Below are 15,563 nucleotides of genomic sequence, written 5' to 3'. Positions count from 1 at the left end.
TGTTTGGTCCTTTACAGAAAAAGTTTGCTTCTTCCTCTCTTAGGCCAACTGAACTATTGTTTGGGCTAGAAGAACTATTTAATGCCCGTGGTGGAAAATATCCAGTTATTAAAATTTCAGTGATGTTTAGGTTATTGGAATGTGTCTTCTGAATGACTCCGAACATGTTATAAAAGAAAAAAAACCTCCAACTCTTTGCTGTGTATTTAACAATTTATAGGACCATAAAGCCGCACCATAGGTTTAACATTATGTTATATTGTTCTTAGCTTTACTAAGCATAAAGCTTTGCAAGTTACATAAATGCTATGCTAGTAAAACAAAACAGAACAAACTATACTTCTAAGCACATATACAAATCACAGCTACAAAAGGAGATTTGATAGCGACAACATATAATTCCCAAGCTTCTGCACATTGATTTTTCACCCTTAGTGATGAATCTGATGTTTACATGTATACACAAAGCATATATTATTGTGTGACAGTTTTTTAAAATTGAATTTTAAAGGATATTGTTTAGTCAAGAAAGCTTCAAATTCATTTTAATTTTGATGTAAATTTCCAAATTTTAAGGATTTTGTAAAAATTAGCTGTATGTCTTTCCTTTTCTTCTTCCCTTTTATATCGATGTGAAAAGCTGCAAGTGAAGGTGAAAGTCAAATTATGTAAACAACCAAAAAAGGTCCTTTTCAAAGCCTATGGCATGGTAGGCATTGCTACTACAATGGTATATGTGTTATGGGTGGGAGTGCGGGATCCCTTTCCCCACTTGGGATGGGGTCCTTATCATATCTGGAGAAAATAAATATTTTCTGAGACTCACATGGGAGGAGGAGTGACTTTTATTTGTATGGAATTATATTCTTGGGTTTCCAGAGTCCCACTTCCCTTAATCTAGTCCTGGAAGAGGTGCAGCTGGGCATTCAGTAGAGCTACAAGCAAAACCAGTGTCCCAAATTTCTGTTCCATGGTGGAGTTGGGTCCGGTTTAGCATCAGGCTAGTTGCGATCCATCAGTCCATTGTGTGGGGTCCACATGGCCCTGAGCCAAGAGAGTGCACCCCTTGTGACAAGAGTCCCAAGTTTCCTGAAAACATAAGAGAGTGAGAGGGCCAAGAAAGAGAGAACTTCTTTGTTTAGGGGATTAACTATCCCAAATCTTCCTGAGCGTGAGTGATGTGCCTGCTCTGGCCAATGACCTGTTTCCAGGTGTGACTGACAGGCAAGTACCTTCCCTGTGTCACCCAGACTTTACTGGGCATAAGTCTATTTTCCTAGTGCCCAGTCCTTTCCTCCAGGGATCTACGGGGAATAGACTAGTGGCTCCCTGAGAGTGTTAAACTGCCGCTTCCTGGCAAAGCTGCACAAATGGGATTCCTGTAATATTTGGCCTCCCTTTGCTCTTTCCAGTTATTAATAGCTAAGTTAAATTACAATGGCATCATATGCACCATAGCAGACCAGTCTTTCTTTCCTTCCAGTGAAAGTGTCACTCAAACTTCTGATTACTTGTATTAAAACTGCAAAGGAGCTTTTGCTAATGACCCCAATAGGAGCATGCTTTGGGAAGATGTGTGAGAAAGGAAAATACTAATGCTGTCAAAATTCACGGACATGAAAATGCAGAAAGAAGTACACTACGCAGGCAAAATATACTACCATGGGCTACCAAACGCACGTCTAAAATGTGGTATGATACAAATGATCAAACTTTCTATTTGACATTCAAGTACGTAATACCAAACATCAAATATAAATGTGTTGTGCCTGAAGAAAGAAACCTTTATTCCCGGCTGAAAATGTGATTCTCAGGTTAGGATGGGGTTGGATTGGATGAGTTCGTGACTTTGTCCTGGTTTGTTCTCATTAGCTATTCAGCATGCAGTAGGCTCTCTCATTCTTCTAAGCCTGAGTTTCTTGACTTGGAAAAAAAAAAAAAAAAAAGCATCTCCACCAAAGTTAGAATTTTCTGTCATGCACCAATAATACAGTGTGGACTTATGCATTAAAGTGATGTATAAATATTAGATGTTGTTTTTATTAAATCAAGGGCTTACACCTTCTTCTATGTTCCTTAACTTTCCAAAAAAAAAAACAAAAGAAAACTGCTATATAAGAGGAGACATTTCACATGTATTTGTGCCTTAATATTCAAGACAACGATCAGTAATGCCTATACCATTGCTTGGAAGTGTTTTAAACTTCAAGTAGGATGATATCTTAAATCTCAATATGCTTGAAAATGAAAAAAAGTGCAAAAAAACCCCACAATATACTAATGCTGTGAATCCTAAAGAAAATACCCTATGTCATATACTTATTCATGAATAATGAATGTATCCTCTCTGGAAAACCAAAGTTGGATAAAACACAACCCTCCTTTACATCTCAGATTCTCAAATTCTATATGTGGTCTTTAAATTCAATAGCGCAATCTCAAATGCAGTATATCTAAACTAGGGGCTCAGTGCACGAATTTGTGCACCTTGAAAGGAACTGTGGGCTGCAAAGCTGTAGTGGGAACAGAGGCAGGTCTCAGCCCATCCTCGACACCCCCACCCAGCCCTTCCTGCTGCAGCTCCCAGTCCCATGTCTGTTGGCAGCCCTGCTCCCGCCACTGCCACTCGCACATGTTGAAGGCGCTGGCCCGGCTGGCATCGGGGCGAGCCTCTGGTAGTTACTGAAAGTTCTTTGCTCCCGCACACCATGGTCCCACCCAGCGCGGCCCCGATTGCTACACTGATGGCACTGAGCAATTGGGGCTGGCACCATCAGCGGGTGCAAGTGGCACCTGCTGCCCCAATCGCCCTTCAGGAGCAGGTGGAGGTAGAGAAGCCCTCAGGGGTGATTGGGGCCAGCAGCTGCTGCTTGCACCCACTGATGACGCGGAGCAATCAGGGCCAGCACTGGGCGTCGGCAGCTTGTGTGAGTACCAGGTGCGAGCACCAGGCAGAATCTCTTCCCTAAGGTCCTCTTGGTCATTTTACTATTATAAAGGGATGGATGTCAGAGAAAGATCAAGTAGGCACAAATGTGAGGACATCAAAATCCACAGCTTGCTCTGGGCTTTTTCATGATTGGGCCTGTTTCCTCATTTGTTTGTTTGCTTTTTAAGCAACTGAAAAAAAAATCAACTAACAGAGATAGTTGCCTGGAAAGATAGTTAGTATAGATCCTATATCCTATATAATAAAAGGCTAATATGCAAATAGACTGAATGGCGGAACAACCAAACAACTGGTCACTATGACATGCGCTGACCACCAGGGGGCAGAGTGTGGAACATGGTGCGCATTGGCTGTGGTGGGATGGTGGAGCAGGTGCAGGTGTGAGTGGGGCCATCGCCAGTAGTGGGTACAAGAGGCAGTTGCCGGCCCTGATTGCCCCTCGGGAGCAGGGGGAGGTGGAAAAGCCCTGAGGGGCAATTGGGGCCAGCAGTTGCAGCTTGCACCTGTTGACAGCGTGTAGCGATCAGGGCCGGCGCTGGGCGGGACCATGGTGTGTGGGAGCAAAGAACTTTCAGTAACTACCAGAGGCTCGCCCCAATGTCAGCGACCGGTGCCCTGCCTTGGTATGGTGGCCCCACTCACCTGCTCCACCATCCTGTCACGGCCGACACCTTCCATGTTTTGCGCATGCCCCTTGGTGGTCAGCGCACATCATAGAGACCAGTTGTTTGGTTCTGGTTGTTCCACTGTTCAGTCTATTTGCATATTAGCCTTTTATTATATAGGATTATTTCTCCTCCCCCTTATGTACTTTAGTAATAAACATGCCATGAAAATCAAAACTCTGTCTATATTGTTCACTCTTATATCCCAGTGATTTGAGCAGTATCTGGTACAAAGAAGACTCTCAGATATTTCCTGAGTCAGTGAGTCAGCAAGTGAATCAGTAAATGATAAATGAATGAATGAAAGAGTTGTTCCAGCACAGGTGCTTAATTTGAATCTCATTTAGTTAGACACCCTCCCACCCCCAGTACTACCAAGTGGCATCTGCCTTTCCCAAATCAGGTGGGTTGAGAAGTCCTGAAAGGGTGACCTTTTAAAGAAAATTCAGGGGCTGTTACTCAAAGAAAGAGAAGAGTGTACTGAGGAGGGAGGAAGAGCTGTCTGCCCTGTGATTCCCGCTTCTCTCTTTCTCTCACCATGCCTGTATGTTACTACCTTGGACTAGGTTTATGTCCTTTCTTTTGCTCCCTTCTCTAAAAAAAGTTATCAATTCTTCTTTTGAAATACCACATGTCTTTTTTTGTTACCTTTCTAATACAATCCTCTCAGTTCCTGGTCACTAGTCATACTGACCATGGTGATGTGATCTCCACAACCCAGGATCTCCTGACTGTGGGTTTCTTATTCTGTCATTTCTTTAAAAAAAAAAAACAAACAAAAAAAAGTACAACATAGTCATTTGTTCTTCTTACCTAATGGATGTTGAAAAACTTGTCAGTTTTGTCATGGTGGCATAGGAAGGTAATGTGAAGGGGATTTTTTTTTAAGCAAGAAATAGGGTTGGATTTTAGGAAAAAATATTCATTGTGTAATTCAAATGTTAGAACTCACAATTTAAATGTTTATTGTACACTACAGTGGGTACCATATGGTGTTTCATTCTTTTAACATCTGGGTATACTGACATATATTAAAGGACCCATGGAACTTTGGCTCAGTTTCCATTTAAACCTGGGTTTGTTGCCCTGGCCAATGTGGTCAGTGGATAGAACATAAGCCTGCACTGGAAGGTCTCAGTTAGACTCCATGGCGGGAACCTGGGTTGCAGGATCCATCTTGGACCCTGTTCAGGTGAGTGCAAGAGGCAACCAATCAATGTGTCTCTCTCACATCTCCCTCTCTCTCTTCCCCTCCTTCTCTTCCACTCCCTCTAAAAACAAATGCGAAAGAAAATGTCCTTGGGTGAGGATTGAAAAAAAATAATAATAAAACTGGACTTGTTTTCAAATAAAGGAAGTATAAACATTCATATTATCATTTTCTCATTTTTCTTTTTCCCTTTTATTTTAACAAATTGCTTTTGGTATGGAGAATATAAAGTCCTGGCATCAGATAAGAAAATTAAGTTTAGTTTTGCAGGTAGAGAACATGGTTGTTTCTAAGGTATTTTCTCCTTAATTTGTTAATCTGATTCCCCCCCAGGCATTTCCCGGGAACATAAACTCTGACAGTGTGGTCCGGCATGACTTACAGCATCCTGTTGTTGCCCGCTACGTGCGCTTCGTGCCTCTGGACTGGAATGGAGAAGGCCGCATCGGGCTCAGAATTGAAGTCTACGGCTGTTCTTACTGTGAGTATCACACAGATGAAATTCATGGTGGGTTTTGCTATCTTCATGTAAAGTCTTCATGTAAATTGTGACCAGTTTATTTTCAGTTATTTAACACTAGAGGCCCAGTGCATGAATTTGTGCATGCGTGGGGTCCCTCTGGGTGGCCTGCAGGGATCAGACCAAAACCCACAGTCCAACGCCGCCTGCAGCTCCTACCTGCCGCTCCCGCTTATCCCGGTCCCACTGTGCCTGCCATGGGCTCGTGCCCAATCAGTCCCAATCGGGAGAAGCTCATGCTGTTGCAGCAGCGCTTGCCAGCCATGAACCCTGCATCTGGCGCCCTCCCAGGGGGAGTGGCCCGGGGGATCTGGCTGAAACCAGCTCTCCGACATCCCTCACGGGGTCCTAGATTGTGAGAGGGTGCAGGTCAGGCTGAGGGACCCCACCGGTGCACAATCAGGTCATGGAGGGACTACGGGAGGGCTTCAGGGTGTGTCCAGCCCGTCTCACTCAGTCCCGATCAGCAGGACCCCAGCAGCAAGCTAATCTACTGGTCAAAGCATCTGCCCCCTGGTGGTCAGTGCACATAATAGTGAGCAGTTGAGCAGTCTTAGAATATCATTAGCATATTATGCTTTGATTGGTTGTTCTGCCATTTGGTCTATTTGCATATTACACTTTTATTATATAGGATGGCTTGCTTTCTCTGACAGTAAACTGCATTCTGTCTTTATATATAAATAAAATATAAGGTTGTTTTTTATTATAAATATATGTTAACATTTACTCAAACACGTTATGTAAGAATAGCTTAAGAATATGTTAAGGATTGGGAAGCAATTTTGTTCAGTTAGCTAAAACAACAAAGCTTGTTAGTAAAATTGCCTGAAGTCTTATGAAATACTTAAAAAAAAGAAACCTATGTTATTACCCACCTTTTTGGCTTTTTGTGATGGATTTTAAGTATATTCCAAGAGCTTTCTTCCAGTTCTGCTCCATTGTAGCATCACCATTCTAAAACCAAACACCAAGTTTTAATGGCAGTTACATTTTACTTGTCTATATGTTTTATTTGCTCCTTTTCAAATTTACTTGGCCATCTTTTTTTTAATCATGAGATTTTTTTTAAAAAAACTCCCGTTTTTTTTTAAAAAATACATTATGCATAGTTCTACTGATTCCACTATGAGGATTTTGGGAGATTTTAATTCTGTTACTACTGTTTCTGCTTATTTTTTAAAGTATTGCTTGATTTCTTTTCTGTCTCCTCCATTTCCTCCTCTTCCTTCCTTCATCTTCTTAGCCCTCTTACCTGGCTATCCTCTCTTCCTTATTCCTCCACTAACCCATCTTTTTGCCTGGGACTTCAAAATCTTTAAAACTTTATCTGTGGAACTTCTTTTAGGCCAGGTTGATAGTGGCACCTAGAGATGACTTATCTTTGCTCATTTGCTTCTATAAGCACAGAATTACCTTAGGGACACACAATGACCTGAAAGATTATTGGAGGCTGTTTGAGGCCACTATGTAGCATAAATTCAATCTGCAAACTCATAATTTGCAAACACTGGCTTTAGAATATGAACTCTCTTTTAAAATATTTCTCCTACCAAGAAATTTTGTTCCCATTCCCATTCTTCCAGTTGGCTGGAGGAGGAGGGATGCTGGGTATGGGCAGGATGCAGAATTGGGATATCAGGTTTATGCAAGGGATCTCTTATTAAACTCTCCCCTTAACCCTTCCTGTAGACCCATAAAAATGAAAGCTCACTATAACCAGTAAAATGGGAAAATGCACTATTGGGCAAGCTTTTTAAAATTAACCAAATACTTGGTAGTTAATAACAAAAACTATATAAATTGTTCACCTCTGTAAGAATTTAATTACAGAGATTAGTGAAGGTTGTCACTGTAATGATGACCAAATGATATTTTATTCATGAGAAACATTGTTATATGCACACTAAGCTGGTTAATACAAAGGGACCACGGAGATCATTTTTACAGTTCTATAGGCCTTTATTTTATTTGGTCATCACTTTATTATAGCAAATACAAGGAGTAGAAACACAGAGTTAGGTCTTCAGGAGAATTAGATCCTTGGGAGGAAGTTTTAACTCCTCAGGTGAAGCCTAAAATGAGTCTGAACATAAATTCATGTCCTTTTCAATACCACAGTGAGTAAGAAAAACTTGCTATGATAGATAAAGGCCATTAATTAATCTAGTAGTGTTTATATGGATGAAAATTGTGAAAGTTAAAATTTGCTCAAAGGCACACATCCTGAGTGTGAGCTGCAAGGGAACCCAGATGAGTAGGTATAATGCCAAAGCTCAGCACCTCCGTTATGTTTTCCTGCTCCTTAATTCCAGCAAAGTGAGCACCCATGTGACCAGCACCAGGTCAATAAAAGATGCATATTTCACCCCAAAAGTACTCCTTGGGCCTCCTTAATTACATTTTTGAGAATTATCCATGCTGTTAAGATATTTATTTCCATTAGTATGATGATTCTATGATATGAAGATTATACAATTATTATTTTTCATTTCTTGTTTGTGAACATTTGAATGTTTCTAGTTTTGATTATTTCCATAGAATTGTTATAAACATTTCTCATGGGTGTAGACCAAGGAAGGGGTAATACCAAGTGAGCATATGCATTTTTCCAAAATTTATTAAATGACAAAAACTTTCCTTAAAGTCATTGTATCAAGTTAGACTCTCACAAGCAATCTATGCGGGTTTAGTTGCTCCAAAAATTCTGTCATGTAGTATTGTTTTAGCCATTCTGGTGGGTGTTTATTATATCTCATTTTAGCATTAATGAACACTATCTTGATTTTAAAAGTGAGTATTTGCTCAAAGTCACACATCCTGAGTGTGAGCTGGAAGGGAACCCAGATAAGTAGGTATAATGCCAAAACTGGTCTTTTCTGAAAAGTTTGTTCAGGAACCTTGCCTGTATTTCTATTGGGTTATCTTTATCTATTTGTCTAATTGGTTTGAGCAGTATTATTTTATTTTTATTTTTTATTGTTTAAAGTATTACATATGTCTCCTTTTCCCCCCATCGACCCCTCCCCAGCCACTACCATCCCCCAGGACAAGCCCCCACCACCGCAGTGTCCAGGTCCATTAGTTATGCTAATATGCATACATATAAGTCCTTGGTTAATCTCTTACCCTCCCCTCCCCTACCTTCCCTCTGAGGTTTGGCATGTTTTTTACAGCCAACTCTGTTTCTTGTTTTATTCTCATTATGATATCTAGACATGTATCTTCTTTTTGAGATAGCTTTAAAAATAATTATTTGAAAACCAACATAACCAATTAAGTTCCTTTAGAACTCATAGTAAATGATAAAAGCAACTTGCCAAAAGAAATAGCCCTCTGACTGTGAAACATGACAATGTGTTCTATAACCACTGCAAGTTGATTTGTAAAGTTTGAGGTAGTGCTATCATGGACTTTTCCATCAATCTTGGGCTTTGGCAAGCACAACGCACAAGAAGGAAAAATATCTGAAACTAAATAGGAAGCTGGATATTCTACTGCATATGCCTTTCTGGTAGGAGAAATCATACCCTTTGGGTAAATGTATTAACATTTATACCTATAAATGCCTATAGATACCGATAGATGCCGGTGGAGTAATGATATATTGGCAACATAGGATCAAATAAAGTAAAATGAAAGTTGAAAAATAGCATTGTAATAGGTTGTAATAAATGGATAATGACCTTCTAGAGATAGCTGGCTCTGCTTCCTGTTACTTGATAAGACAAGTGTTTGCAGATGTGATTAAGTTAATGATCTTTTTAAAAAAGATATTTATTGATTTTTAAAGAGAGAGGAAGGGAGAGGAGAGAAGGGAAGTGGGGAGAGAGAGAGAGAGAGCGAGCGCGAGAGAGCGAGCAACCAACTGAGCACACTGTAAGGGCAAGGTAATGGTCTTGATTTGGGGAGAGTATTCAGTGGGCTCTAAATGCAATCACATGCATTTTCATAGGAGGTAGGCAGAGGGCAGTTTTGCAGGCAGAAAAAGATGGAGGCGAGGTGACCACGGAGGTAGAGATTGGAGAAATGTCACTCTTCTCCAAGGAATGTGGGCTGCCACCAGGAACTGGAAGAGGAGAGGAGATTACCCCCAAGAGCCCGCAGAGGGAGTATGGTCTTGACCACATATTGATTTCAACCCAATGAAACTGATTTGGGACTTTTGGCCTCTAAAACTGTGAGAGAACAAATCCCTGTGTGTTTTTAAGCTACCATATTTTGGGTAATTTGTTATAACAGTAACAGGAAGCTAATACAAATGTCAATGTCATTTTAGGGGGGAAAAAAAAGACACAAAAAATATCTCTAGAGCGATGCTCTCCAGTGGAAATTTTACACGAAGATGTAAATATTCTAGACCTGCTCTAATCACTAGACAGGTGTGGCTATTGAGCATTTGAAATATAGGCAAGACACTGAGGAGCTCAATTTTTAATTTAATTTTAATTCATTTGGATTAAAATAATGTAGCTTAAAGGAACCAAAACATCTGCATCTTATTTTTTCTCATAATCTAAACAAATTATGACATTTATGTTTTAATTGACAGTCTCTAAATTTTTCCCTGGGGGTTAGAAAACAACAGTTTAATCATTCTGAAGAGGCTGTTTTTACTGTCAAAAATTTGATGACAGGTCATTTCCCTAACCAGATCCTTAACTAGGTCATTTCCATAACCAGAATCCAGAACAGATTATTTTTTATTTGTCTATTTATAAAGAATACAAATTATATTTATGTCTTTTTCAAGAAAAACATGCATGTTTATACAGGGAGGAAAAAAAAGATGTGTTAAGCGCACTTGTTATGGTCAACTTTATCCAAGTTACAATGGTTTAGAATAGATTTACCTACACTGGAGATCAGACTGGAGTGGGCCCTGAGAAGATGGTCACCTATTTTTTCCTGCATGCAGTGAACTGTTGGCTCAAGGGCTCTGTTTGATTTTTCAGTGAGAAAAGGAATCTCAGAGCCCTGAGTGGGAAATGCAGATCAGATAGATGCACTCTCCCATTTGCCCCGTAGGAGTAGCAGTGCTGTGGACTCCAAGGTCCCTGCGAGGAGGAAATAGGCTTTGATCACTCTTACAGGAGAGAGAAGTGAATTTTCTCATCATTCTTAAAAACCCCTTCGAGGGTTTATCTGAGATCTGTCTGAACCTGCAGGTTAGAGAATGGGGTTGCTCTTTGATTCCAGTTTGCTGGAAACTCGAGGGAGAGAACTCTCAGTGTGAGCCCTGCTTCGGTTGGAGTGTATTCTCCTGCAAATCCCCTCGTGTGTGTCATCTTTCTTCCATGATCAGCACTTGCGTGATCGCTGTGTTGCCTGAGCAATTAGGTTCTTCTCAAGGTTGAAATAAGAGGCTCACTCTATTCCAGGTGGAGAAGTTTAGTTCCAGGCCACTGCTTTGAAGCCTTGAGGGCTTCTACTGTTTTTGTTCCCTGACTTGTCTTGAAGATAATATGAATTCCAGTTTCAATGAATTTAAACTTGTTTTAGATTATTCCGCTGCCTCTACATTTGGTTTTCCCTCAAGTTAAGTGGAAGCAAGTGCATGCTGTTATTTTTTAAAACTTGGAGCTATCCTCCATGTCGTTTGACTCAGTAAGCTGTCTCCCAAAACACCGATGCTAATCTTCTTACTCTATACCAAAGGGACTACATGAAATAGAAGGGAGACCTCTCACTCTAATAATTTTAAAAATCATTTATGGCTGGAGCACTCAAACATTTATTTAACAAAAGCCGAACACAGTGTATTGATTAAAGTAATGAGTCTTTTTTGACAAATATTAAATTGGCTTTAACCAGAGTCTTCATAAAAGGAAGGTCGGTACATTGAGAAACCAGTATAGACACATTAATAAAACAATTTTTATATATGCCTTAATTTGGATGAATAATTAATAAAGCCTAGTGATGTCACCCAATGCAATCCTGGTGGAAAATAAGTGTGAGGTTGGAAATTCATGCAAGAGTAGGCCTTCCTTCCCCTGGCTGCTGGCACCGGCTTCCCTCTGGCACCCAGGACCCCGGCTTTGTCCGGAAGGTCGTCCGGAAGGATGTTCGGTTTAATTAGCATATTATGCTTTTAATATATATATACATATACATATATATATATTATGTATTACATAAAGGAGACCCTTTTCCCTGATTGATGATTGATTGACCCCCCCACTACCAACACTCCCACACCTAGGACAAGCCACCACCACCCCAGTGTCTGTGTCCATTGGTTATGCTAATATGCTTGTATACAAGTCCATTGGTTGGTCTCTTATCCCTCCATCTCCTGCCTTCTCTCTGAGATTGGACAGTGGTCTGTTCAGTGTTTCTTTGTCTCTGGATCTGTTTTTGTTCATCAGTTTATGTTGTTCATTATATCCCTCATATGAGTGAGATCATGTGATATCAGTCTTTCTCTGACTGGCTTATTTCGCTTAGCATGATGCTCTCCAGGTTCATCCATGCTGTTGCAAATGGTAAAAGTTTCTTCTTTTTTATAGCAGCATAGTATAAAAAATTTTTAATTGATTTTAGAGAGGAAGGGAGAGAGATCAGTTGCCTTCAGCAAGCACCTCAACCAGGGATCGAACCAGCAAGCTGCTTATGTGCCCTGACCAGGAGTCCAACCTATCACCTTCTGCTGTATAGGATGAAGCTCTAATCAATTTAGCCACACTGGCCAGGGTGAGAATATTCTCTTGTAGGAACCACAGACTAATTCCCACAGCTCTCATGCTGCCTAAGCAAGAAATACTGCATGTATACTAGTACATTTATTAGTTTGCTAGGGCTATAACCACAAACTGTGTGTCTTAAGACAGCAGAGATTTCTCTCACAGTTTTGGAGGGCAGAATCTAAAGTTGTCCTCAGGGCTGGTTCCTTTCGGAGGCTCCAAGGGAAAAACTGTTTCATTCCTCTGCTCCAGCTTCTGGTGGCTGCAGGGAGGGTAGGGTGGGGGTGTGGAGGGGGGCAGTTCCCTGTTGGTTACCTTGTAGCTGCATCATTCCAGGTTCTGCCTCTGCCTTCACCTGGCCTCATCCCTCTGCGTGTCTGTGTGTCTGTGTCCTCATATGGCCTTCTTATAAGGACACCAGCCATGGCATTTAGGATCCACCCTAATCCAGTATGAACACATTGTAAAGTAACTAATCACATCTGCAAAGACACTATTTCCAAATAAGTCTCCATTTTGAGTTTCTGGGTGGATGTGAATTATAGAAGAACATTATTCAACCTAGTACAGCATATACTCATTACAATTGGTAAGAATTTCTGTTTAGATCAATCTAGCTGGGCAGAGAAGTAAGAAACAGGTTTAGAAGACAACCCATGTTTTCCTATTGAAATTAGAAGTTTAATTTTGCATAATATAAAAGGGTCCCAGATACATTGTTGTTATTGTGTTCATCACATACACATATGAAGTAAAAGATTTATGATGTTGCTTGAGAATCAATATATTGTGACACAGATTCATCAATCTCATTAGCATTTATTGAGTTCTGCTATTTGTAAATCATTTTGATAACTTTAAATCCAAAATGCAAATCTGACCATATCTCACCTGTGCTTAAAAGATTTTAATCATGTTACATGGCCTGGAAAGTCCAAGTAGTGAGCTGGCAATGTACTGCCCTTCCTATGACCTCTGTAGTCTTATACCCGATCATGTCCGTGTTGAACTTCATGCTCCGCTAATACAAATATTTCTATTTCCAAATACATGACCTGCTTTGTAACATCATTCAAGATGTTCTCTCAGACTGCAGTGTCCTCTCCATCATTCACCTGACCAATCTGTTTTACCTTCCAAGATTCAATTGAGATGCCATTTCCAACAAGAAGATATCTCTGAATTTCCAGAATAAACCATTTTATTTTTTTTTACTCCCATTACACTATGTGAACATATCCAATGGAATATTTATCAAAACATTCCAAAATATAGCAGACCTTAAGATATTGGGAGAAGGGGACCACAAAGTCACCTTATTCATCATTGACATTCCATTAATTAGCAGACTCGAGTCCCTGTATTCAATTAATGTTTGGTGAACCGAACTAATGTAAGATGTAAATGATATAGACCTAATTTATTCCCTCAGTGAGAACTGGTTACTATTTGATGTTGTGTAGGTTTTTTTTCATTGGTTCAACTGGGTTCAATGTTATTACATCATATTGAATGGTGCTCTAGTGGCCTACAGAATGTTGAAAGAATTATGAAACTGAATATATTAATAGATGTTTCTAAAGCGTTACATAAAGCAAAGAACTCCATTGTCCTTTTTCTAATTCGAATGTATGTAGACTTTGTGTTATTTTTATTTAAGGTTATTTTAAACCACAACCCTATGAGGCTGCTTCATGGATTACGTATATAAATTATTTATCAGCAGAAGAGAAATGTCACACTCTTATTAATTAATTTGAACTTTATATCCAGATTAATCTATAAATAAAAGTAAATCAATATAGAAATAGATTTAATATCAAAGCCAAGTTATACATGGTAAAGAGATAATTAAAATTGTGATGCTAATAAATTATGTATGTAGGACATGCTGTGTTCTTAAGTTTCTGTGCAATAGATAAAAAGATTTATATATTAAAACCAGAAATGTCCTTACCGTTAAGAGAAATGAAACTTAAATTCAAGCATATGTAATGTTCTTCAGTTCTTTAAAAAGGAGTTTGTATTTCAAACTGGAATTGGAATGTTGCAATGCAAAGACTATTTCTCTATATCTAATAGTTGGGGGTGATACTGCAGCAACTGATCATTCTTGTAGCAGTCTGATATTTTTTGAGATGGTGACAATATACACTAGGTCATGGTTTTATTTATTAATGGAAATTTGAGTTTATAAATATCAAAAGATGATAAGGTATTATTATTTTATATAATAAAAAATTAGATACTTAGTGGGTCCCTGGATAGACATTTGAAGGTGACGTTTGCATTGAAAGGAAATTTAGGTTCTAAGAAACAAAGATTGCATTCTCATTTTTCATATCTATGGTGATACATGCAAACAGCCTTTAATTAATTTGTTTTTACTGTAATTTCTTTACATGGAAGATAGTTACTGTTGAGTCTATTCAGTGAGAAAGCATGGCAAATGTAACTTTCTGCTTAGCTGTAGGACAGTTGCAAATGACAGCTAGTTCATATTCTGGAGCTATATTTAGTATGCCCCTGATTCAGAGTTATATTTACATTATACCGCTTACTATGAAATTAAAATTCACTGTCAATAATTTTGAATGTTAATTTGACATATAAAATCAGGAATGTGGATTTAGAAGTAAACAAAATTATTGGTAGAGCATAACATGTAATTAATCCCTATGTTTGCAGCTCTGAATTAGGAAAAACAGTATTAGTGTATTGTGGAATAAGAGAGAATGAGTTTTTCACTGTAAATATTACTCCAAAATTATTTTCATAAAATCATTTTCCAAGAAAAACAAACATATCAAAACAAACTATACACATATTACGATAACTCAGTGAGATAAGAATAAAACAGTGAAAAATAACTATGCTCAGCATGGTTTACAAATAAGGTATTTTAATTACTACAAAGAGCCATATGTACACACTACATGCACTTCAAAACCAAAAGTTCCCAGGAGACCTCTCAGCCCAATCCCTTATTTGACTAATGAGGAAGCCAAAACCTACAGGGTTATGTGACTTGCATAGGAGAATTAATTGCATAGCAATCTAGAGCATTGTTATGACACTTGATACCTCTCTTCTCTGCTTAATCCTTTTCTTCTCCACCCACACTGTCTTTTTGTAATCATAGTGTTGGCCTACAGAAAAACATTATTTTGTAGACTCCAAGGACTAAAAATTGGGCCATAGTTTTTACTTTAAGGACATATAGAAGGGTGTCTTTTGCAAGAAAAATATCTCAACAGCATTGCACATTCTACATATTTCACAGGAGAATTTAAAGGACACACTCATTTAAGGACAGCTTGCAAATAAGCACAGGTCAAGCTTTCCTGGAATGTTGTTTAGAAAGTTCATCAACCTCAGTCAGTGCCTTCCCTTAGAGCAATGGTTCTCAACCTTCCTAATGTCACGACCCTTTAATACAGTTCCTCATGTTGTGGTGACCCCCAACCATAAAATCATTTTCGTTTGCTACTTAATCACTGTAATGTTGCTATGATGATCGTCATGTAAATAT

The 15,563-nt window shown here is 39.1% G+C and overlaps 1 protein-coding gene across 1 annotated transcript in view; it reads left to right on the top strand.

The window, feature by feature from the left end:
• CNTNAP2 (contactin associated protein-like 2) overlaps positions 1–15,563 on the top strand; it is a 1,235,176-nt gene that overhangs the window by 208,938 nt on the left and 1,010,675 nt on the right. The window contains exon 3 of the mRNA XM_015572712.1: positions 5,159–5,306. Within this exon, the coding sequence (XP_015428198.1) occupies positions 5,159–5,306 (148 nt within the window). The remainder of the gene's footprint in view (positions 1–5,158; positions 5,307–15,563) is intronic.

The sequence above is a fragment of the Myotis davidii genome, unplaced genomic scaffold, assembly GCF_000327345.1.
Source record: "Myotis davidii unplaced genomic scaffold, ASM32734v1 scaffold49, whole genome shotgun sequence".
NCBI lineage: Eukaryota > Metazoa > Chordata > Mammalia > Chiroptera > Vespertilionidae > Myotis > Myotis davidii.
Note: the sequence above shows the minus strand (reverse complement) of the source record. Positions and strands in the feature narration are given on the sequence as shown.